Source organism: Bombyx mandarina, chromosome 13 (genome assembly GCF_030267445.1).
Source record: "Bombyx mandarina strain Sakado chromosome 13, ASM3026744v2".
Taxonomy (NCBI): Eukaryota; Metazoa; Arthropoda; class Insecta; order Lepidoptera; family Bombycidae; genus Bombyx; species Bombyx mandarina.
The window spans coordinates 13,820,658-13,842,444 of record NC_143220.1 but is presented as its reverse complement, the minus strand read 5'-3'; the positions used below and the strand labels follow the sequence as shown (position 1 = coordinate 13,842,444).

Here is a 21,787-nt window from a genome sequence, read left to right as displayed (position 1 = left end):
CTGACTGCAGGACATATAACCTTTATCACATAACATTTTAATGTCATCAGCCGCTCAGATGACGGTTTTACATTTGTGTACAAGATGCTGGAACAAAATAGTGACAAGACTATATAGAATATTACTCAAGTATTAATAATAACATTATTTAACTGATTAATTAAAACAAATCCATTTAGTAAATTTTTATTAGCTTTTTCTTAACCTTAATGAAAAAAAAACATCAAGAAACAATTGCTACCATTCATATGAGGTTATAACTGTAATACAATAGGCATATATTTTCGTGTCATTTATAATTAAAAAGAACATCAATAAGCAAATTTATAATAAAATATACACAATAAGTATTTAATATTCACATATGTGTACAATTAAATTCATCAAATATAACTTATCTGAGGAAATTTTTGTTAGTATTTTCTCTGAACAGGTATTTGTTATTGAAACTATGTATTGAATTTTCTAAACTAATAATATTAAATTATTAATCATAGAGTGTTGATATGTCTTAAGGTATATCATGAATAAAGTGAAGTAAAAAAATCTTTAGGTTACATATCACACTGGATTACTACATAGGGTCAATAAATATGGGATTAATCTTGAAATTAGGCTTAATAATAAAAACGTTAAAAATCTGTGAAGAAATTGGAAACTTACTCTGGCTAAAGATGAATTTCAACTAGAGTTCAAACTGCACTCGGGAGCATGGAGCAACGCGAAACCACGGAACAAGAAACGCTGAGAAGCGTGTGCAAAGTCTACCCTTTTTGGGTAATCTCGTGGGGCTTCAGTGAGAAAAGCAGGTTAAATAATTATTTTGATTTATTATTCAGGGAGTAAAAAACGAAATCCTTATTATTTATCCTTGCGAATCCTTACTATAATTTCGTTGTAAATGTATTTGTTCATACTTTTTTATTATAATTTATTACAAACGAATTATGTTAAATTGCTAACGGAGTACACTATTTGTTGTGTGTTTCAATTTTAAGGCTTGAAAGGATTCGGTGATATGTCAAAAGTAGTTCAATAGAAGTTACCCCCCTCTAAATATTGCTGTCGTTGTGTCTATCGGCCTTAGGAGCACGTAACATCGAGTGGACTGTTAATTCGCCTGCCCATCTCGTCAAATCGATCGCTCATTACTGAGGATCACCTGAGATCTTTTCGACGTATGATCTGGGGCCACTTATGTTGGTCAGTCTGCCTATCTAAAGCAATAAAAAATAAAAATAATAATAATAAGACACGGTGTAGGCGCAGTAGTATTAATGGTGCTTCACTGTCTTGGGTAGGTACTGACACGAAGGATGGGTAACACAGTGAGTATAAATATGTACTGCCCGCAGTTTCCAAGATGCCGAACTATCTCCGAACGTGTTTTGACAACAACAATAACGGATGATGGCCTAAAATCACAAGCGACAGCGATTTTGTCGAATTGTAAGACAGTTGCCCAAGTAATGGCGGATAAGTGAGTCGCCACAACGGTATCACTACATAGTATAAAACAAAGTCGCTTTCTCTGTCCCTATATCCCTATGTATGCTTAAATCTTTAAAATTACCCAACGGATTTTCATGCGGTTTTTTTTAATAGATAGAGCGATTGAAGAGGAAGGTTTATATGTATAACAAGCGGCCCGTTCTGGCTCCGCTCGGGTCTTTAACAAAAATTTCAACGATATTTTACGTTGTTTATTTTTTTAAATAAAAGAATACTTATTATGGCATAACTATAATAGTTAAGACATATGCTGACGCGACACTTTTTGTAAATAATAATTGTGTTCTTTATAGACGTACGACTTTATAGTCGTAGTACATTATTTTATTCTATCATCAATAGTATTCGCAGGGCACGCGATGTAAACAATATTTTAGGTAATTTTTTTACACCTTGGGTTACATTATTGGTGCTTTAGTAAGGATCCCTCATTTTTGTTAAAAAAGAATATAGCCTGTGTCACTCGGAAATAATGCACCTTCCAAATAATGAAGGAATTTTCAAATCGGTTCAGTAGTTTCGGAGCCTATTCAATACAAACAAACAAACAAATCTTTCCTATTTATAATATTAGTATAGGCAACAATAATGGATGATGGCCTAAAATCACAAGCGACAACGATTTTGTCGAATTGTAAGGCGGTTGCCCAAGTGCGGCGGATAAGTAAGTCGCCACAACGGTATAATATTATCTAAGCGGCAGTTGGACGTGTGCGGCGCGGTCACGTGATGGTGCAGTCGAGCGCGGCGTCGGGCGCGCCGGGCGGCCGGCGGGCGGCCAGCAGCGCGGCGGTGGCGCGCGCGAGGTACGTCATGGTGCCATAGGAGCCGCTGGGCGCGCTGTCGTACAGATGCTGGCACACGGCCGCCGCGCCGCCGCACACCAGCGCCGCCCCCCTCTCCGCGCCCTTCGCGCAGCACAGCGTCGCGTCGCCGTTGCACAGACCCTGCGACGTACACACCGTCCGGTCATTGTAATTAATCTCTTTGGATATGAAACCGCGGCTCTCTAGTTCCATACGCAAATAACATTATTTATTTTATAAAAACAAAAAAATATTTAAATATTGTTCTGAATCGACTAACGAGGATTGGGCACCATTTCTATCTCTCAGCCCATTGTTGTAAATAAATGTTTGATTCATTTTTTACTTACAATAATAAGTTATTATCTAATAATTTACCATGTATGCATATTATCTAATTTCATGTAAAAACACTATTTCTATAAGAATAAATTTTATGAAAAAAATTATTTATGCAAGTACTATTTACTGTTGGCAAGATTTTTTTTGTGGCTCTTTAAAAACTGAAATTTTGTAAATTGTAATTTCTGACTATTCCAACTCAAAAGGTTGCCGTGCCGACCTCTGGCTTACACCAAGCAATAAGGCTGTCGCCGGCACATTAATTCGTGGATAAGGCGAACAAGGCGGTAAAAGGGATTAAGGAAACTGCCTACATACCGCCACAATTAAAATATTAGAGATAGTTCAAATTTAAATTTTTTAACGAACATAAGACGTGCCACCATCTAGTTTGGGACATGAAATTAACCTTAATAAATAACATAGTTAACCGATATTGTGCTCATTAAGGCCCAAAAAACCTAGTTAATAATTTACATAAACTTAACACATACAAAAAAATGATTATTACTTATATAAAAATATTATAATCACAATTACCGAAATCAATGATTCATTTTTATGAAGGCAAATCTAAATCATTTAATCGAGAGGTGAAAGGCTATTTGGTGGCGACATTTATCTTTGTAATTAAACGTGCGTTTTATTTGGTATTAGCATTAACAGTTCGATGTTTTTTATTAAACGTCAATTAAGTTTACGCCATTGTTATGATACTTTTTCCAAATTTTAAACTTTAAATGGCTCCTTTGTAAAGTTGCATTAAAGTCGCTTAAAGTTTCAACGTACCTGATCCTCCAAGAATATTTGATTAGCTTTGTGCACTAATAGTTCGACTTCGATCGCTTCGCCAAGATGCGCCACCGCCTTGTACTCCACGACTAAAGTGAGCACCATCAGGGCCTCCACGACCAACTGTCGGTACTCCGGCTGCGGTATGGAATTCAACACGGTCTCGACGGCCAGCGCAAACTTCAGTTCACCGGGAGTCATTTCTTGCGTTAAATGCGGTTGCAGAATCTTCCCCTGGATTATGAGGCCTTGACACTGTAAAGATATCGTCATTTAACCCACAGACATAGCTCACTGAGTTTCTCGCCGGATCTTCTCAGTGGGTCGCGTTTCCGATCCGGTGGTAGATTCTGCGAAGCACTGCTCTTGCTGGGGCCAGTGTTAGCTACACTCCGGTTTGAGTCCCGTGAGCTCACCTAAACGTTAGGGCGAAGCTGATATAGCCTCTCAAGGCTATCAGCATATGTAGGAAAACATTGATTATACTTTTATTTTTATTATCGTCATGAACTGTAATGGATATTTGGTCCTAGTCTGTCACATGTGTAGTTTGTAACGCTAGAATATTAATTGTATATGCATTGATATAATATATGATAGATTTTTTTTGTTGACTTAAATTTGCTGTCTAACTTAAGACCTAATTGTAGTAATCGCTTATACCGAAAACAAAAATATTTGATTGAAAGTCTCTCTTAACGAGCAAAACCGTAATGAAAGTACAGCAATTTGTGAAAAACTTCAATCGAACAAATGATTAACTTAATAAAGAACATATCTTTTGATTGGCCAGAACGTTCAAACTACTTGGTGGCTAAGTCCACAATTATTTTGGATTAGTAAAATGCTTTGGACTCGCCTCCATCCACCGACTCGGGACACGAGTCCGAGAAGTTGCAATACTGACATGTGGCAAACTCAGGTCGAGACTACAAGAGAAAATAATCGCGAACCATGGATTTCCTTACAATCGAGATAATCTAAAAACTAATCTAACCTAAGAAGGAGGGAGCTTAGAGATTTGTAATACTGATCTTTGAACAGATTCTTTGAAAGGTTTATTTCTGAAAATGACACAATTTTGCAAATTTTATCGATACATTATGTTGTACTCTAAACCAGTGGTTCGCAAACTCTACTACGACCCTTTCGGTGGAGACAAAATTTTTGGCGATATTGAAAGGGTATCTGTTAAATCGACCGAAAAATTAAAAAAAATTGCGACCCCCAAAAACCCTCTAGCGGACCCCACAGTGGTCGCAAAATAAGCATTAAAATATATAAAAACATCGGCTTGAACATCCCAAACTCAACCGTTGCTAATTTCGGACACATTATATTAACTTACAACTTGGCAAATAACTAATTTAGGGGCATTTTTATAGACCAAGAGTTACATTCCATAAAATGTTGATCATAAACAAAAAAAAAATCCTTACCTTTTCCAAAACACCCCAAACTCGGGGGTAGAAGTCGCGCGGTACGCGATTGAGGGCGCCGTCCAGTCGGCGTCGACGTAACCACTGGCCTTGACGATCCGGCTCAACCATTGGCGCTAGATAAATTTTACCAGGTGACTTGACCATAATATTCTATCGACTACCATCTGTCAGTGCAGGTACATAGACGCCATTTTCGATTCGTTTCTATAATGGCGGGCTTATATACACAGTATATAATTACCAAAATAACATATTTTTTTTATTTTTGTTTTAACGGTACTTTCACTGATAGGTGATATAAGGAGTAACTGGCTACTTTTTTTTAGACTAGCTTCGCCTCGCAGCGTCACCCGCGGCACGACAATAACCGCGGGTAACATCGCGGGACTCGGCTAGTATTAAACAATTTGGAAAAAAATATCATAAGAAAATATCCTCTTCAACTGTTTGAATTAATTTTTTTAAATGTATGTAAGTGTAATTTAGTAATAACGTATTGCAATTTATACTCACTCTCATCGATACTGCCTTGAAGTGATTGCCCTTCAAGAACAATCTGAGATTTTTTTCCGTAGCGATTGGACTTGTTGCTCACAATCGAGAAGTTTCCGCGGCCGACTGTAAACGAAGTTTCTCATTGTATCATAAAAATTTAAAAAGCGAGACTTTACATTACATTGCGCGCTATACTTAATTCGTGTTTACTTCGTTCTGGATTCGTGATTGCTTCGTTTGGTAAATGAAGTGTGAGTAAATAGAAATTCGCAAATAATCGCCAATTGTAAGTAGCATGGTCACTTTGTTGACAGAATATTTTACAAAGAAATTATGTTATGTTTTTTATTTATTTTTATTGCTTAGACGGGTGGACGAGCTCACAGACCACCTGGTGTTAAGTGGTTACTGGAGCCCACAGACATCTACAACGTAGACGCGCCACCCACCTTGAGATACAAGTTCCAAAGTCTCAGTATAGTTACAACGGTTGCCCCACCCTTCAAACCGAAACGCATTACTGCTTCACGGCAGAAATAGGCAGGGCGGTGGTACCTATCCGCGCGGACTCACAAGTGGTCCTACCACCAGTAATTATGCAAATTATAATTTTGCGGGTTTGATTTCATGTCACTTGCTATTATTTTATCATTGAATATGGATGTAAAACTATCACTATCAATATGTAAACAGATAATGCGGGTAAAAGCCTTTTCCTTATTCACCTAAACGACCACGTATCGGCACAGATTAATAAATAGTTACGGTATCGGTTAGACGTTAAAATATCTGTAGAATAAATTTACAGATTTATTACAACTCTATACCCTGTCTGTCAGTGAATAAAAAGGGCTTGATTAAAGAAACGGGAAAAATCTTGTTACAAATGGATATATGAAGAAAGATTAAAGACAAAAATGTGTTGATAAGAGAACAAGGCTGCAACTATGAAGGCACGTGGCGGATAAGGTGCAAGGGAAGTGAAAAATTTTCATCATGCAAACATCACCGAATCATGGAAGTCGTATAAAATATGTAAATAAAAATTAAAACGAGGAAAAAAACAGCATAAATAATAAAAAATTGGGACAATGCACATTATAAGCAAATTTTCATTGGTCCATTGTTATTTACATGACCATAGGTTACACGCAGTAATAACATTATTTGACTCGCCTTTATTTTTACCGATCTTTTCCTTTATTAAATACAGAGAATTAGCTGTAAACAAAAGATAGCGATGAAAACTTAAATATTTTATTAATCAAATTGATTATAATATATATAGGGTGTATATATTTAACTTATTGTCAGAAAGTTGAGTGTTCCAATCCAACGGATAATTTAAGATGGAATTGTCCATTTGCCATACTATTGACTAATCATGTAATTAAATTGTGTAATTAAATTAAATGTATGTTATTAAAAATATGTAATTAAAAATAAGGACCAATCTTCATGGAAGTACTTGTACACGTGTGTTCGCGATCCTCAATAATGAGGGAACAATAAAGAAGAAAATGTTATACATAATTATTTTATAGTATTTGCGGTAGATTCAATCTGAAAACGCACTCTCAGAGGCCGAAAATTAGTGAATATACTCTAATATTTTATTGAAACTCACCACTGTTTATGGCAAACTCCTTTCCGCTCAGTATGTGATACAGAAGGTTTTTCATCTCAAACGGTGATAAGTTCAGGAGATGTTCGGATGCTTCTTCTCCGTCGCAAGACAGCGTCCTCGATAGCTCCGTGGCCATGACCTGGGACCGACACGCATTGATTTCATCATAGTGTTACGCGCTGGGGTTCGGGGAATAAATAAGTAAAATCTACCGAAGTACAACTTAAAGCTGTTTATAGCACTTAAAACACCCAACAAACACTTTAAAACTCTCAATTCGCTTCTTCCGCTTCGCTTCAGGTGATCCGTTCGCTGTTTCGCTTCGAGTAGTTTCGATTAATAACTAATTGCGTGCCATCTCTGCAACGCTTTTATAGCCGATACCACATCCCTAGAATTATCGAAAATATTCCACACATTTCTAGTATTGCGTTTCCGCTATCTGACAATAGATGGCGTTTTACGTCTCGAGCGTTCTAGGTGCTACTAGATCCTTCGATATTCGTTCGACTATTCGGCGATAGATGGCGCTACTCTTACCGGTGTAACAATAGAGTTCCGTTGTCTGTATCACTTCAATTGTACGGGGTGTGTTTAATAAAAATACGAAAACTTTAGAATTTTATTGTAAAATTGTAATGGTAACACCTAAGTCCTAACTAAGTTAGGATGACTTTTTGGCGGGAACGCGAGGAGTGAAGTTGTGTGATTTGTTTTATTTTGTCTATTTAGTGTTTCTTCAGGTTTAAATGTGTAATAATGGTGGTTTATTAACTGTTTAATATCTGTGAAAGTGCACAAATGTGTGAAAATGAAACAAAGCTGCTGGACGTAACTTCTCGGGTTCCTCCAAAAAGTCCACTGAAAAAATCTCAGTAAATGACCACCGTTTTACTGCGATTATATTTCATCCCATATCATCTCATTTCATTTAATTTCATCCCAGTTGATTAATGTCTCAAATTAATCATCTTCATTTCATTTCACTCCATATTATCATTTTTCATAAAATTAAGAAAATAAAGTAAAATAAGACATGACTTAAAGGTCTTAGTTACCAGGTCATAAAATCACTTAAAAAAAATAAAAAAATAAAAAACTAAGTTAGGTAATTTTATGATTTGTTTATGACAACCTTCTCTTCCGTTCCAGCCTTTTAGCCCTGTGCAAGGCAAATTGTAATTAAATTAGAATAAACGCGAATGTTCATTTGACAAGCCTGTATTATATTTACACATGGCTTATTTTGGACTGTACATCCATAGGTCGCTGATTCATATCAGGTTCGAGGGTAGGACTTAGTTATGATTACAATTTTACAATAAAATTCTAATGTTAATGTTTTGATTGAACAGGGTGTTTACCATAATATATTATGTGACATGCGACTAATTAGAAACGTGTCGAGTGGCCATTCAATAGTATTTTTTATATTTCTCCAGACACAAGCGTATACTTGGTTAAATGAAGATTCCTAACCTAGGTCGTAACTACATATTTGTAATTTATATAAATTTAAAGATAATAATAATTTGACTGTAACGATTTTTCGTTGATAACAATAAATAACAAGAAAACCATTTTTTTCATCCTTACAACAAAAAATGTCAATAACAAAACAAACAGAAAATGTGATACATTAGTTGAATCATTGATTATGAAATAGATTTCAACAACTGGGCGAACAGTAATATTGAAAAGTCGACTCCAGAAAAGTCGAGACTCTTTAACTTTAAATTACGTATTCAACACATATTTAAACTAACTAAAATGACATATACTTGTATATCAAGTAACTGAATAATGGAATTAAAAAGGCTAGTAATTTATACCTGTTTCGACATACTGAACATTTTCTGAGAAGAAAAAACATGGCCAATTATCAAGTTTGCATCAATTATAGTCCTATTTTTCAATTGCATCTGTAAGCAGATTTGTATACGGCCCACCTGATGGTGAGTGGTTACCGTCGCCCATGGACGTCAACAATGCCAGGGGCAGAGCCACGCCCCTGCCTAATACTAGAATTTGTCATTATTATTGGATAACAGAGATATGTGGTCAATAATTACCTGTATAATAAGGCCGACCCTAAGACGTAGCATCTCCAAGAACAGTTGCGGTTCGGTCCTTATAAACATCGCTAAGTACACGAGTAGTTCTTGCGTCAACATCGCTGTGCTCTCATCGTCGCCATAAGCCTAAATGAAAAAAAAACATATACAGTATATATTATATATATCGACGCTTGAAAGGCAAACGTGACTAAGCGACAATAACTGCTTTGTACATAAATGATGGGCAATAACCATATTCGATGCGCAAAAAAAATATACTTCTAGGTCTATTAAAATCATTTCAATCCTACAGCTAGATTCGTTAAAATAGAATTTTTTTCAGGTATTTCAACTTTAAATTAGTCTACTGTAAAGTTCACACATTGTCGCTTAGTCACGTTTGCCTTTCAAACATCGATATGTATTCTGAACTTTTAATGATATTAATGAGTCTCTAACAAGCAAAGCAAATGATGAATATTAATGAAATTTATTGTATTTTTACCTTTATTTGTTCGCTCTCGTGTTTATCACGGCTGAAGGACTGCATGCAACCAAACATTCAACAAGAAACTTAACAAAGCGTCTATGGATTCACTTAGCAAAATGGCATCTCAAGCATTTTTGTCACTTCCCCAAAACCAGATGCGATACAACAAGATTACTACATTTTAAGATTCATGTTCATAATTTACTGTATTTACATTTTTGAAATTATAATATTATTCTGTATTGAGTATAAGAAATGACTAATGTTTGAAACGAGAGACTAAGAGCCAATATGGCTATGAGATTTTTTTCGTATATATATATATTTTTTTTCGATTATATTTTTAGGACAAATACTATTAAAATAAAATTTATGTTACAAAACCTATTTAGAAAAATATTTTCGAAGTATAATATTAAACGCTTTTTTCAATACAATTTGTACTATAAAATTGAGACTTAAAACTAATGTCTCAAGATGAGTGGCGACATCTATGTTGTTATATAATATTTCGATTTAGTTGCCAGTTGCCAAATCCTCGAAACTGGCAACTAAATCAATATATGTGTATTGGACGTGTATTCGCAGGATTTGATTAACGGTAGGCAGCGGCTTGGCTCTGCCCCTGGCATTGCTGGAGTCCATGGGCGACGGTAATCACTCACTCAGGTGGGCCGTATGCTCGTCTGCCTACAAGCCGGTCATCGTTCTCGTCAAATCCGTCGCTTGCGACGAAGGGCTCGACGAGTAAATTAACCCTCAGACACAGCCCACTGAGTTTCTCGCCGGATTTTCTCAGTGGGTCGCGTTTCCGATCCGGTGGCAGATTTTGCAAAACACTGCTCTTGCTAGTGTTCGTGTTAGCAACGTCGTCAGGTTTGAGCCCCGTGAGCTCACCTACTAGTTAAGGTTACGCTGAAATGGGCTCTCAAGGCTCTCAGCTAGTTAGGAAAAAAAAACCTACAAGGGAGTTATGTCGGCGTAACCTATATGACCTCCATAAACAACCCGATAACAATCGTCACATGAACCATCCCTTGTTTTAGGAAACCATTAGACAACATTTAATGACACAAAGCTCCTTTGTACATTACTAACACCATTGTTTAGCTTAAGAGTATACATAAGCATTATTTGTAATAATAAAGTCAGTCTTTAACCATCCTCCGTGTTGTTCACTTGCTTTTTAAAACGCCTCTCGCCCCTGCCCGCTACCTAACTAGGGCTATAAAAAAAATTGAGTTTAAGTTTGTATTCAAATTCATACCAAATGTATGAGTTGTCTGAGTTCGTTTTCGGGTAGCGGCGCTGTTATAGTGTGCTCGTTGTTCGGCGGCATGCCCACGGTGATCTGCTTCTGTCTGACCAGCAGATCAGTCACGGCTTTAGCGAGATCCTCGACTCTCTTGCCCAGCATCCCGGCCGTGTGCCGGACCAGGCCCCACAGCTTTTGAGTGCACGCCTTCTCGTACAGTACCTTCAGTAGGTCCTTCACTGTCACCACCTTACCGTTTTCTAGCATATCTACAAAAATAAAAAAGCTATAATCGTTGTGTGCTCCTATTAAAATCGATTTAATATAATGACAATAGTATACCGAGTATACTTAGACTTTGTATTTGGTTCTATGGCATGTACGTGTTTGATTTTTATTTTCATCATACAATCACTCTTCGCGTGGGATATATATCATTTGAGTTAATCACTCCCGAGTTACACACCGCTAACGTATTGCTTCGCAGTAGAAATAAGGACTTTTTGGCGGGAACGCGAGGAGTGAAGTTGCGTGATTTGTTTTATTTTATCTATTTAGTGTTTCTTTAGGTTTAAATGTATAATAACAGTGGTTTATTAACTGTTTCATATCTGTGAAAGTGCACAAATGTGGGAAAATGAAGCAAAGGGACGTAATTTCTTGGGATCCTCCAAAAAATCCACTGAAAAAGTCTTAGTAAATGACCACCATTTTACTGAGATTATATTTCATCCCGTATCATCTCATCTCATTTCATTTCATTTCACTCCATAATATCATAAGACTTGACCTAAAGGTCTTAGTTACCAGGTCGTAAAATCACTTAAAAAATAAACAGGATACTCGTTAGCATTTTTATCTCACCGGTATTAAAATCTAAGCCGTGCGTGTCGACCAGATACTGCAGTATGTCCCCTTGCTCGTCGAGACTCTCGGTTTCACGGAGCATCGCCAACAACTCGTCCGTTTCTTGTTCGGCGTACACCACGCTCTGAGACTCCGATACGGTCCGGTTGCGTAGGACCGGAGGCGACTTGTTCACGACTAGGTTCGGGAAACATGAATACATTTAAACAACCTAATATTAATTACTGGCATATTCTAGTCAGCAAAGGTGGTAACGGTCTGTAGTAAATTTACAAAAAGAATTCATAGCTTCTTTTTTTCGAGGACACCGTCACAGAAGATCATCTGGCTCCAAACTAGGATTCCCTGTGTTTTTTTTTATTGTTTGAGGGATTACTGGTGGCCCGGAGGCCTTTCCAGTTTCACAAGGACAGGTGGGTGAGCAAGGGCTCAGCCAGAAGTGGCAGGATTTGCTTACAGCTACCCGAGCGCCTCCAAGAGAGACCTAACAACTCAAGAGTAGCTGTTTCGCGAATGAATCTGCTACCGAATCGGAATCGCGACTCGCTGAGATCCAGCGAGAAACTCAACGGGCTGATGCTTAGGTTAGGTTGCACGTCGAACTCTTTGCCGAGTTCGACGAGTACGGTTACTGGTGTCTCTACTCCTGGTATTAGACCGGAAGGCGTCTAATTGCAAGGGTTATTGGATCTGATGGATCCGTAAGGACGTGTCTAGGGCGACGACAGTGACTGGCTCCTACGTGATCAGGATTCGGGGAGTAGTCAGCGGCGGTAACGATAAGGCGATTATCATGACGCATTGCCTTATCAAAGTAGCCCAGTGCTATGGAAACCAAGTTACATATATACTTTTAAATATTAAGTTAATACATATGTATGCGTTTAAATATATATATACGTAGATATTAAACGCCCAGACAAAAAGCAAACAGGCATGTTCATCACACGAATGCGTGCCCGACGTGAGAATCGAACCCACGACTCACAGTTTAGCTGTCTGTACCACCAAGTCAGTCTTTCACTAAGTCTTCGTCAGGCATATCCTTCCAGTATTTGTAAAGTAATAAAGGTTTAGTTTTAGGCCGCTTCACACCACGCAACGTATGTTTAGTGTGTGGATTACTGTGGATTAAAGTTCGTTTTCACCTTCAGAGACGTAGAAAACAAAAATCGCGTTAGTTTGAACATGTTACCATCGACATACTGTTAGTGGTGTGAGTCGTCCTTACAGTCTTTTTTTTATTGCTTCGATAGGTGGCCGAGCTCACGGCTCACCTGGTGTTATGTGGTTACCGGAGCCCATAGACATCTACAACGTAAATGCCGTTACCCACCATGAGACAAGAGTTCTAAGCTCTCACTTTTTTTTTATTGCTTAGATGGGTGGACGAGCTCACAGCCCACCTGGTGTAAAGTGGTTACTGGAGCCCATAGACATCTACAACGTAAATGCTCCACCCACCTTGAGATATAAGTTTTAAGGTCTCAAGTATAGTTACAACGGCTGCCCCGTCCTTCAAACCGAAACGCATTACTGCTTGACGGCAGAAATAGGCAGGGCAGTGGTACCTACCCGTGCGGACTCACAAGACGTCCTAACAGTAAAGCTGTATGTCGCTAGCAACAACGCACCGTGGTAGCCAATACTTAATTAGTACTTAACTACTGATTTGCTTAAGTAAAACTTCATGAGAATCGTTTGCTATAAAGTAATAAAATTTGTTATGTTCAAGTTCAATAATGCGAAGGAAACATATATGAATGCAGCATAAAGTAACAAACCTTCTTTAGGTGGAGATGTCGTTTGGTCTTTGGTGATTTCGATTGTAGGTGGCGCCACCCCCAAGTTTGTAGTCGACGTACCCCTAAAATAATATTGCTTTATTGTCGAAGATTGCTTTACTGCTCTGTCATTATCAGGATCTTACAAGGACGATCGTTATTCAAACAGACTGATTAATAACACCATTACATCTATACGGCAGTATCCTTTGTTGAACTACCCGCTGTTTTACAAAATTTCCCAAACTCATTCGTACTCCCGCCACTATTATTATTCGTAGTTCATTAGTACCATCGGTAGTAATTCAATACATCCTGTATTGAAGATCGGTACGGGCAGGTTTCGAAGCGAATGTGGTGACATTCACTTCGTGATGTCCATGGCCTCAGATAGCTAATTAACCTTCGATGGTTTGTGAGCTCGTTCTCTTATTGTAAGCAATAAAATTAACTTTACCAATACTAAAAAGAACATGTGTATCTACGTTCCTAAGAAGTTATAAGTTCCTTCTTTGACGTAGGTAAATTATTTAGAAACTTTTATAGTGTTTATTTTTGTTTTATATTGTTTATTATTATTATACAAACAATTTGATGTCACCCAAAGGTGTGCTTATCAACACGTTAATTTAATTTAGTATTACATCCGCGTGCGCTACTTCGTGACACGCAAAAACACACACATGTATATGTGTGCTTAGTGCGAGTTTTTTAACGTTCTCGATAGAGTAAAAGTTAGCTCATATTTGTAGGGAATGAGATCGTTTGCCTACGTTTGTCGCTAGGGGCGCTGTTCCAACTGCATACAAAGTTGGGTTAACTTTTACGCTAACGAGAACGTTAACCTCACTAAGCACACTGTTTTCCCAATAGCACTAAAAGCAGTACTAAAAGCAGCTTCAACGTTTTTAACTACTCACTTAGTGAAAACTTTCTTTTTGGCTTCTTCGGGTGAGGGACTGCGGCCGGCGTGGGCGGGGTCAACTTCAAGCAAGGACGGCTTGCGTTCCAACAGCGGGCCCACGTATTCACCTTCCATACCCAGTGTGTCAGCTGTAAATGTATTTAGGTCAAATTTTCTGTAAAGAATTAGGCTTCCGATGACCTTGCGGTCGGTGTATCACATCAGGATTATAGTGTTTTTGTCCATATTTGTTTGTAATTTTGACACATTCTCCATTGAAACCATTTGAAAGCTACATGCTGATATGGTGACCCTTAATAAAAATCTAATATTAAAAAAACAAGAAGGAAAAAGACATGCCCGCTGAGTTTCTTGCCAGTTCTTCTCAGGACGGAGGCTAGTTTTTGTCAATTGGCGGTAGTTCTTTTTGACGTTCAAGAAGTATGTACTTTCATTTATGTTGAATAATTTTTTTTTGATTTTATTTGATTTGATTTAATTTGGTACACCGTGATGATCTTGTGGCTACTTTTTTTTTCTTTTTTAAAATTTATGTAAGATGTTAAGAGCATGCTTTAGTTAGTGATTGATGAATTATAGGGCACTTTTTAATGTCCTTTATGTCATCCATACTGAGCAGTGAGTTCAACGTTGTATCGAGGATGTCGAACCGGCTTAAGTTGGGGCCATTGACCTGTTTATTGCATATTTTACTACATTGTTTTAAAACATTAATAATAAATAACCAAAATCAAACTATCTTTTTTTTCTTTTTTCTTTTTCCTAAGCTGTGATAGCCTTGAGAGGCTTTTTCAACGTAACCTTAACTAGTAGGTGAGCTCACGGGGCTCAAACCTGGCGACGTTGCTAACACGAACCCTAGCAAGAGACGTGCTTCGCAGAATCTACCACCGGATCGACGAGAACGATAACCGGTGCTTGAGGTACCTAAAAGCACCTTTAGTGGATCGGGAGGATCTGAAATGACGTTTTTTGGGCGACGTCTCTACAACTTTCCATTCTGTCCGCAGGATCGGGAATGACAAACTATCGATTAGAATAGTCGATTATTAATCGTAGTTAAATGACAACGTCGGTAACATCGAGTATTCAACATCATCTCAAGTTCAGAAATGTCACTCTGACATAATGTGTCACGCGTACCATCCTACAATTTCCGGAGTATACTTACAATCAACATTAATAGATCGCGTTTTTTTTATAGCTCCCCTGACTGACATGCGTCGCCGTAGAGCTCGGCCGTGCTTAGCGCCGGGGACGCGTTGTATAACGCTCATCTTATTACTGAATGACTTTAATAAGTGTTCTTCTAAATAGCATTGAACTTGAGGATTTAGTTCTGAAAAAATACAAGGAAAATATTATAACACTTAGGTGCTCTAGTTATATAGACTATACTATATGACTAGGGCATCCATACATAAATTCATCTAATATTTGTCAATAATTATTTATACATCTTTACATCTATCTTTACATTTATATTTTAATATAAATATCTATAAATTTCAACACTCACTATCCGGGTACCCTTCTTCTTGACTTCCCAGAAAACTCAAGTTCGTAATGGCGGACGTGCTCAGAAACTCTCCTAGATTACCAAGAGTTACTCTGGTGCCGTTTATATAACCTGACTTCAGTTTTTTCATTGTCGTTATCATTGCCATCGGGATTCTGCCTTGATCTGAAAAGTGTCAGCACCATTTCCATTAACGGTAACCAATAGAAAGAGATCACACAAACAAATTACAAGCTAATTTAATGATAGATGAATATATCACGCCCTTGATATGATGATAAAATGAAGTACATAAATAATCATGCACACAATCTTTGGTGTACCAACAGTGACGTTTCTCAACAGCTTATGCATGAAGTTAAGGAGGATATTTACCTAAGAGATACTGCGTGGCTAGTAATGTGATGGTCGGGCGACCCAGCATCTGCTTCCAGCTCATCCCGAGGAAGGCGACGTTCGCCATGAACGTGCTCGCGAGCAGAGCCGGGTCGCGAGACATGTAGTATTCCTCGTAGTCGAAGTTCTATAGCACACCACAAACCATGCAGGTATTTAATAAGGGGACCACTACGCATTAAAGCCGTATTCCGTTAGTGTAGTAACAGAACTTCAGTTATTAGTTCAGGCATTCAGACAAACAAGACACTCATTATCCATTTCTATGTTAGTATTCTTTTTAAATATCAACATATTATTGTATTGGGTCCGTATACCTATAACATAGTTTCATTAATTGTTAACTAAATAAGATTTTCCGGATTACAATTTTCTATACACACCAAACCTATAAATTCTTAAAATTTAGTTGATTAGTAGTGAATATATACATAATATTATGGATTTATTATACTTGATACGTATATTAAAATATGGATGATATGACAAAGCACGAGTATCGAAAATAAAATAAAATAATACCTAAATGCATTTTATTCAAGGTCAATACAACAAGAGGTCTCCCGAGAAGATTTTGCCAGGAGGACTTCAAGAAATTTATTTCGGCTTTAAGAGTATCGACCATCAGTTCATAGTCGGAAGCTATGTAGAAACGCTTCATGTCAGAAAACTGAAGCAAATAAAAAATTAGTATGAAGAAAAAGTGATGAAAGTAATAATATTATATTTGATGAAATGTTAGATTTACTACAGCATTAAATAATGGTATGGTTTTTACCTGGGGTGTAAAGGCAAATATTCTGTCATTCAAAGAATACAATTTGCTTGTACTGAGAATGCCAACATCACGTGATTTTCTTCCAGACAGACCAAGCTTTTTGTTTCTACCTGTAATAAGTTTATGCATAAATAGACAAAATATAGGCAATTAAGTATCATTGTCTTCTAGTTTGTCAACAGATTTTCTTTCCTTTTTAGGATAATAGCTTTGCAATAAAAAAAATTAAAATATTCAATTCTTTTTCAAGATACTATTGTTGAAAAAGGAGAAAGAATCTAAATACGAATTTAAATCTTCAGGTATCAACGACTATGGTCGGATTTCGAACATTACGCGAGCACTTCAATCAAATCAGTTTAAATAAAATCATAGTTGTGGTATTTTTTTTATTTAACTGAATAGAAGTGTTTAATGTATCAAATTATTTTGTCCATATGTGGTCGGAGCCCATAGAATGTCATTATAATCTATATTTATAAAAATGAAGTGCTGTTCGTTAGTCTCGCTAAAACTCGAGAACGGCTGGACCGATTTGGCTAATTTTGGTTTTGAATTATTTGTGGAAGTCCAGAGAAGGTTTAAAAGGTTTAAAATAAATATGAAAATGCTCGGAATTAAATAAAAATTTCAATTTTGTTTTTCCTTTGATATGTGTTCTAAGTTTATTTTATACCAAAGTTTAGGTATTTTATTTATCGATTGAGGCACTACGAAGTCTGCCGGGTCAGCTAGTAGACAATAAAATTGTACACCTTAATAAATAAATGAAGGCTGATCGCGAGTGCAAGGTGAGCTATGTTATTGTTATTTATTTGTTGCATAGAATAAAGAAGATCATGGCTCAGCACTGTTAAATGGTTACAGGAGCTCATAGAAATCACACATGAGGTTAAAGTCATAATTGTACTACATAACTGCTGTCCCAGCCTACAAACAGAATAGTGTGATTGATTTGTGGCAGTAATAGGAAAGTTGGTGGTATCTACCTCTGTAGGCTTATACTACGCCCTGCGTTAACTTTCATTGTAGTACCTACTCTTTCATGAACATATTTTAGTACATATGGCCTTAGAAAAATCATCTGTGACTTAAACACCAGTGCTGTTACATCACTTGATAAGAGTTCAGCGGGTGTCTTATCCTTCAGGGCCACAAACAGTTTTGTAAGCCTCAACCCTTGCATATTTAATAGAGGGGGTTAAGTATGAGAGACTATGTTAGGGAACATTTACTCTGATTGTCAACTGAATAATATACATCACATAACTCCCATCCTCTGATACTTTACCCAAATATGTATATAGATGGCTCAATACTCTAGCTGGTTGAACTTCGATAGGTGCCACTTCACTAATAGTTTGAACGTGCAAGTCATACTCAAGCAGTTTATCCCTTATGTCATTATCTTCGGCAAGTATAACTATCTGTACAACTACATCTGGTTTTTTTTCTGAACATAATCTTCTATTTAAGGGATCTAATTCACCTACAGCCAAAAATCCCTATAAAAATTTATAAATTAATAAATATTAATGATTTTTAACAAGCATGTCACTGTCAGAAAGTTTTTTCACTTACTTCTTGTAATAGTTTTCCAAGTATGTATAAAGATTGAGCCCAAATAAATGGACATCTGCCAAGAGGAATCCTTTCTTGAGTTCCAGGTTCACTCTGCTCTAAATCAGCTTTATCGACAGGAACTGAATATAACTCAGGTACAAGCCTTATCCCATCATCTTTTCTTATCATAATTTTCTCTAATTTTTGCATATATTCTCCTCCATTTATTTTGTCTCCTTGGAAACAGTAATCGAGAATGAGATAGCAAAAGAAAAGAGGCCATTCACATTCAATGTTTTCAAACATCCTCAACTCCCATGGTTCATAGTATAGCCTGTTGGGATCTTCTCTTGGGGTTTTGTGACCATCTCGTAAAAATCTTTTACATCCATACTTTCCCTGCAGCTTTGTTATAATAGCATCTCTGGTTTTCGCTATCAATTGTGGATCATCAACAGCAAATGCAGGATAGCTAATAATAGACAGTAAGCCTGAATCTAATTCTTTACTATTTGATTCTCGAGGTAGCATTGACTGAAGTACTGCCTGACATTTTTGAGCTTCATCCGCTAACACATGAATCACGCTGGAAGGACCTCCACGAGCTCCAAATAAATCAAGTTCGTTCATGGCCTCAAGAGCAGCTTTGGCCATCCCAATAGAACTAGCATTTAGCTCTGGCAAACCATGATTTGTTTTGTCACCCCTCTCCCAGATGCCATAGTCTGGTGTGCAATATGCAGACTCAATGTAGAAAACTAAGTTTTGAATGAAAGCCACTTCATCTAATGAAAATACAATCTGTAGTCCTGAAGCAGTCATCTGTGCAAGTATGAGTAAATACAAAGAAATGGCATCAATCTGCAAATGGCCCCATTCATTGTCTTTAACAACAATCTGTCCAGTTGTTGATGAGTACTTAGCATGAAGAGAGTCTAATGAATGTTGTGTTGTTTTGAATTTCTCTACTTTATCTTTTTGCTGCATCATAGCCATGAGTAAACCTGTAAAATGTTTTTATAGTTAATGTTTATAATATTTTAAATGTGAGTGATTACAAATTGTTATTAACAACAAATCATAATAGTGTGAAAGACAATTAACAAAGCACTTGAATATTGAGAGGCTTTGATGTATTCCATTTTATTTCAAAACTTTATGGTATTTTACTACATTTCACTATCTGGCTTGCAAATCTTCCAGCATATTATTCAACTAATCGGAAGTTGGACTCATCAATCCTATGGCCTGTGTATAGACCATAGAGACCATGCATTATCAATTGTTGCAAACTACAAATTGTGACTGGGCACATCTCAGATTTCAATTGACTTTTTGTGTTGTTCTGTATTTACAGCACATCACTAGGTTAAGGATCTCCTGAAGAACTTCTAAGTACTGATTAATTTATTTTTGTATTTCAAAAAGTAAATCTATTTTAATTTATAGGTAATAAATTTATATAGATAATTAATTTGTAAATAAAATTATTATTTACATTAACTATACCATTTGAAAATTAACACTAAGATTTGAATATCGACGCTTGAAAGGCAAACATGACTAAGCGACAATGCATGAACTTTACAGTAGACTAATTTAAAGTTGAAATACCTGAAAACAAAATTTATTTTAACGAATTTAACTGTAGTAGAATCTTGCTAGTAGCTATAGGATTGAAATGATTTTAATAGACCTAGAAATATATTTTTTTTGCTCATCAAATATGGTTATTGCCTATCATTTATGTACAAAGCAGTTATTGTCGCTTAGTCACTTTTGCCTTTCAAGCGTCGATATGTATTGTCATGGTCATATTGACAAGTTACACTTTGTGGTGATGCTAATAACAAGGTGTAATAATAAGTCCTCTCAAACAAGTAAGCTTCAAAAAACTTTCTTGTTTTTAGTTCTCATATTTTACCTGAACTATTCATGTTAAATGCTTACCTCCTTAAAATGTTAAATTTGTACCTGGTGTTTTTTCTCAACTCAATGATTAGTAACTCCTCCATACTCTTGCAATTTTCTTCAATCTTGCAGATTTCAAGCAAGCAAGATTTACTACATATTAAGTTAGACAAAAGAACAAAAGGATGGCAAATAAAACGAAGGCAAGTAGTATTCAAAAATTGTTAGTACAGAAATTGCGCTGTGTTGTTTTTATTTATGTATGTGAACATCAGAAAACATGGCAACAAATATTATTAGTAATTTTAGGAGCAAAAGCACTTTTTATGTAATACCTACACTGTTTCAAGAGAATCATAGTGTCTGAAATTATTAAATTATTTTAGTTTTACCTCTCATAAGCTTCACACAGCTCTGCTCTAACTCATATGTTTTAGCACGATCCTCATCTTGGTCGGCAATTTTCTTGAACGCCATCGACAGTCCCCATACTGCTAATATACAGTACAGGTTATCTCTAATCCAGGCATGGTCGTTTTGAGGACTAGCAGGGAACAAGCCAGTAACTGGTTGCTGATGATCTAAAATTAACTTGTGTATGATCCTTTGGTAGTAATCCAAACGGACACCCGAGTTACTTCGGGTCCTCATTATGTGCTCAACAGATACGCATTTGCCAAAATCGGGGATTGTTTTTCTTTTAATATGTTTGCTTTAATTTATAAGATTCAAATTCAAAACTACTGGAAAACAATCCTCAAATTAGGTATAAAACATACAGGTCCAGGGACATACTCAAAGTCAATAGTGTCATAAGTGTCATTGTTAAATATTATTGTTGCTGTTTTTTTAATTCGCCTATTAAACAGGCAAAGACTAAAAGAACATACAACTATATCCTTCATATCAAAAGTGCAAGGCCGTACTTATCCGATAAAACGAGGTGAAATGACCTTAAATAACACCATAGGTGTTGAATGAGCTGAAATGAAGTAAGCTGACAATAAAATCGTGGGAATTTGCTTTATATTAAGTGGCCTAACGGTTTTGTACGATTTCACTCACTGGTGCTCTTTTAAATTTTTTTCAGCGCCATTGTATACAGTCCATCCAATGGTTAGTGATTGCCCTCGTTTAAGGATTCATGCCAAGTACTCATCAACAACTGGACAGATTGTTGATAAAGATAATGAATGGGACCGTTTGCAGATTGATGCCATTTCTTT

At 36.7% G+C, this 21,787-nt stretch overlaps 1 protein-coding gene across 7 annotated transcripts; it reads right to left on the bottom strand.

Moving 5' to 3' along the window:
• Nucleotides 1–174: 174 nt before the first annotated feature.
• On the bottom strand, nucleotides 175–21,366 carry LOC114241733 (putative phosphorylase b kinase regulatory subunit alpha). Of its 7 annotated transcripts, none has more exons than XM_028172665.2 (19): nucleotides 20,954–21,366; nucleotides 18,669–19,654; nucleotides 18,379–18,592; nucleotides 17,088–17,197; nucleotides 16,832–16,979; nucleotides 15,914–16,078; nucleotides 15,566–15,733; nucleotides 14,390–14,522; nucleotides 13,470–13,552; nucleotides 11,683–11,862; nucleotides 10,831–11,087; nucleotides 9,579–9,617; nucleotides 9,089–9,217; nucleotides 7,017–7,155; nucleotides 6,566–6,610; nucleotides 5,408–5,512; nucleotides 4,892–5,007; nucleotides 3,450–3,707; nucleotides 175–2,459 (listed from the first exon to the last, which is right to left on the bottom strand). In XM_028172665.2, the coding sequence occupies exons 1-19, from the start codon at nucleotides 21,210–21,212 to the stop codon at nucleotides 2,235–2,237; spliced, it is 3,759 nt and encodes a 1,252-aa protein (XP_028028466.2). In that variant the 5' UTR covers nucleotides 21,213–21,366; the 3' UTR covers nucleotides 175–2,234. The 7 variants fall into 7 exon arrangements, with proteins under 7 accessions (XP_028028466.2, XP_028028465.2, XP_089588338.1 ...); XM_028172664.2 differs by lacking the exon at nucleotides 16,832–16,979 and adding an exon at nucleotides 16,289–16,436; XM_089732212.1 differs by lacking the exon at nucleotides 9,579–9,617.
• Between the last annotated feature and the right edge of the window lie 421 nt (nucleotides 21,367–21,787).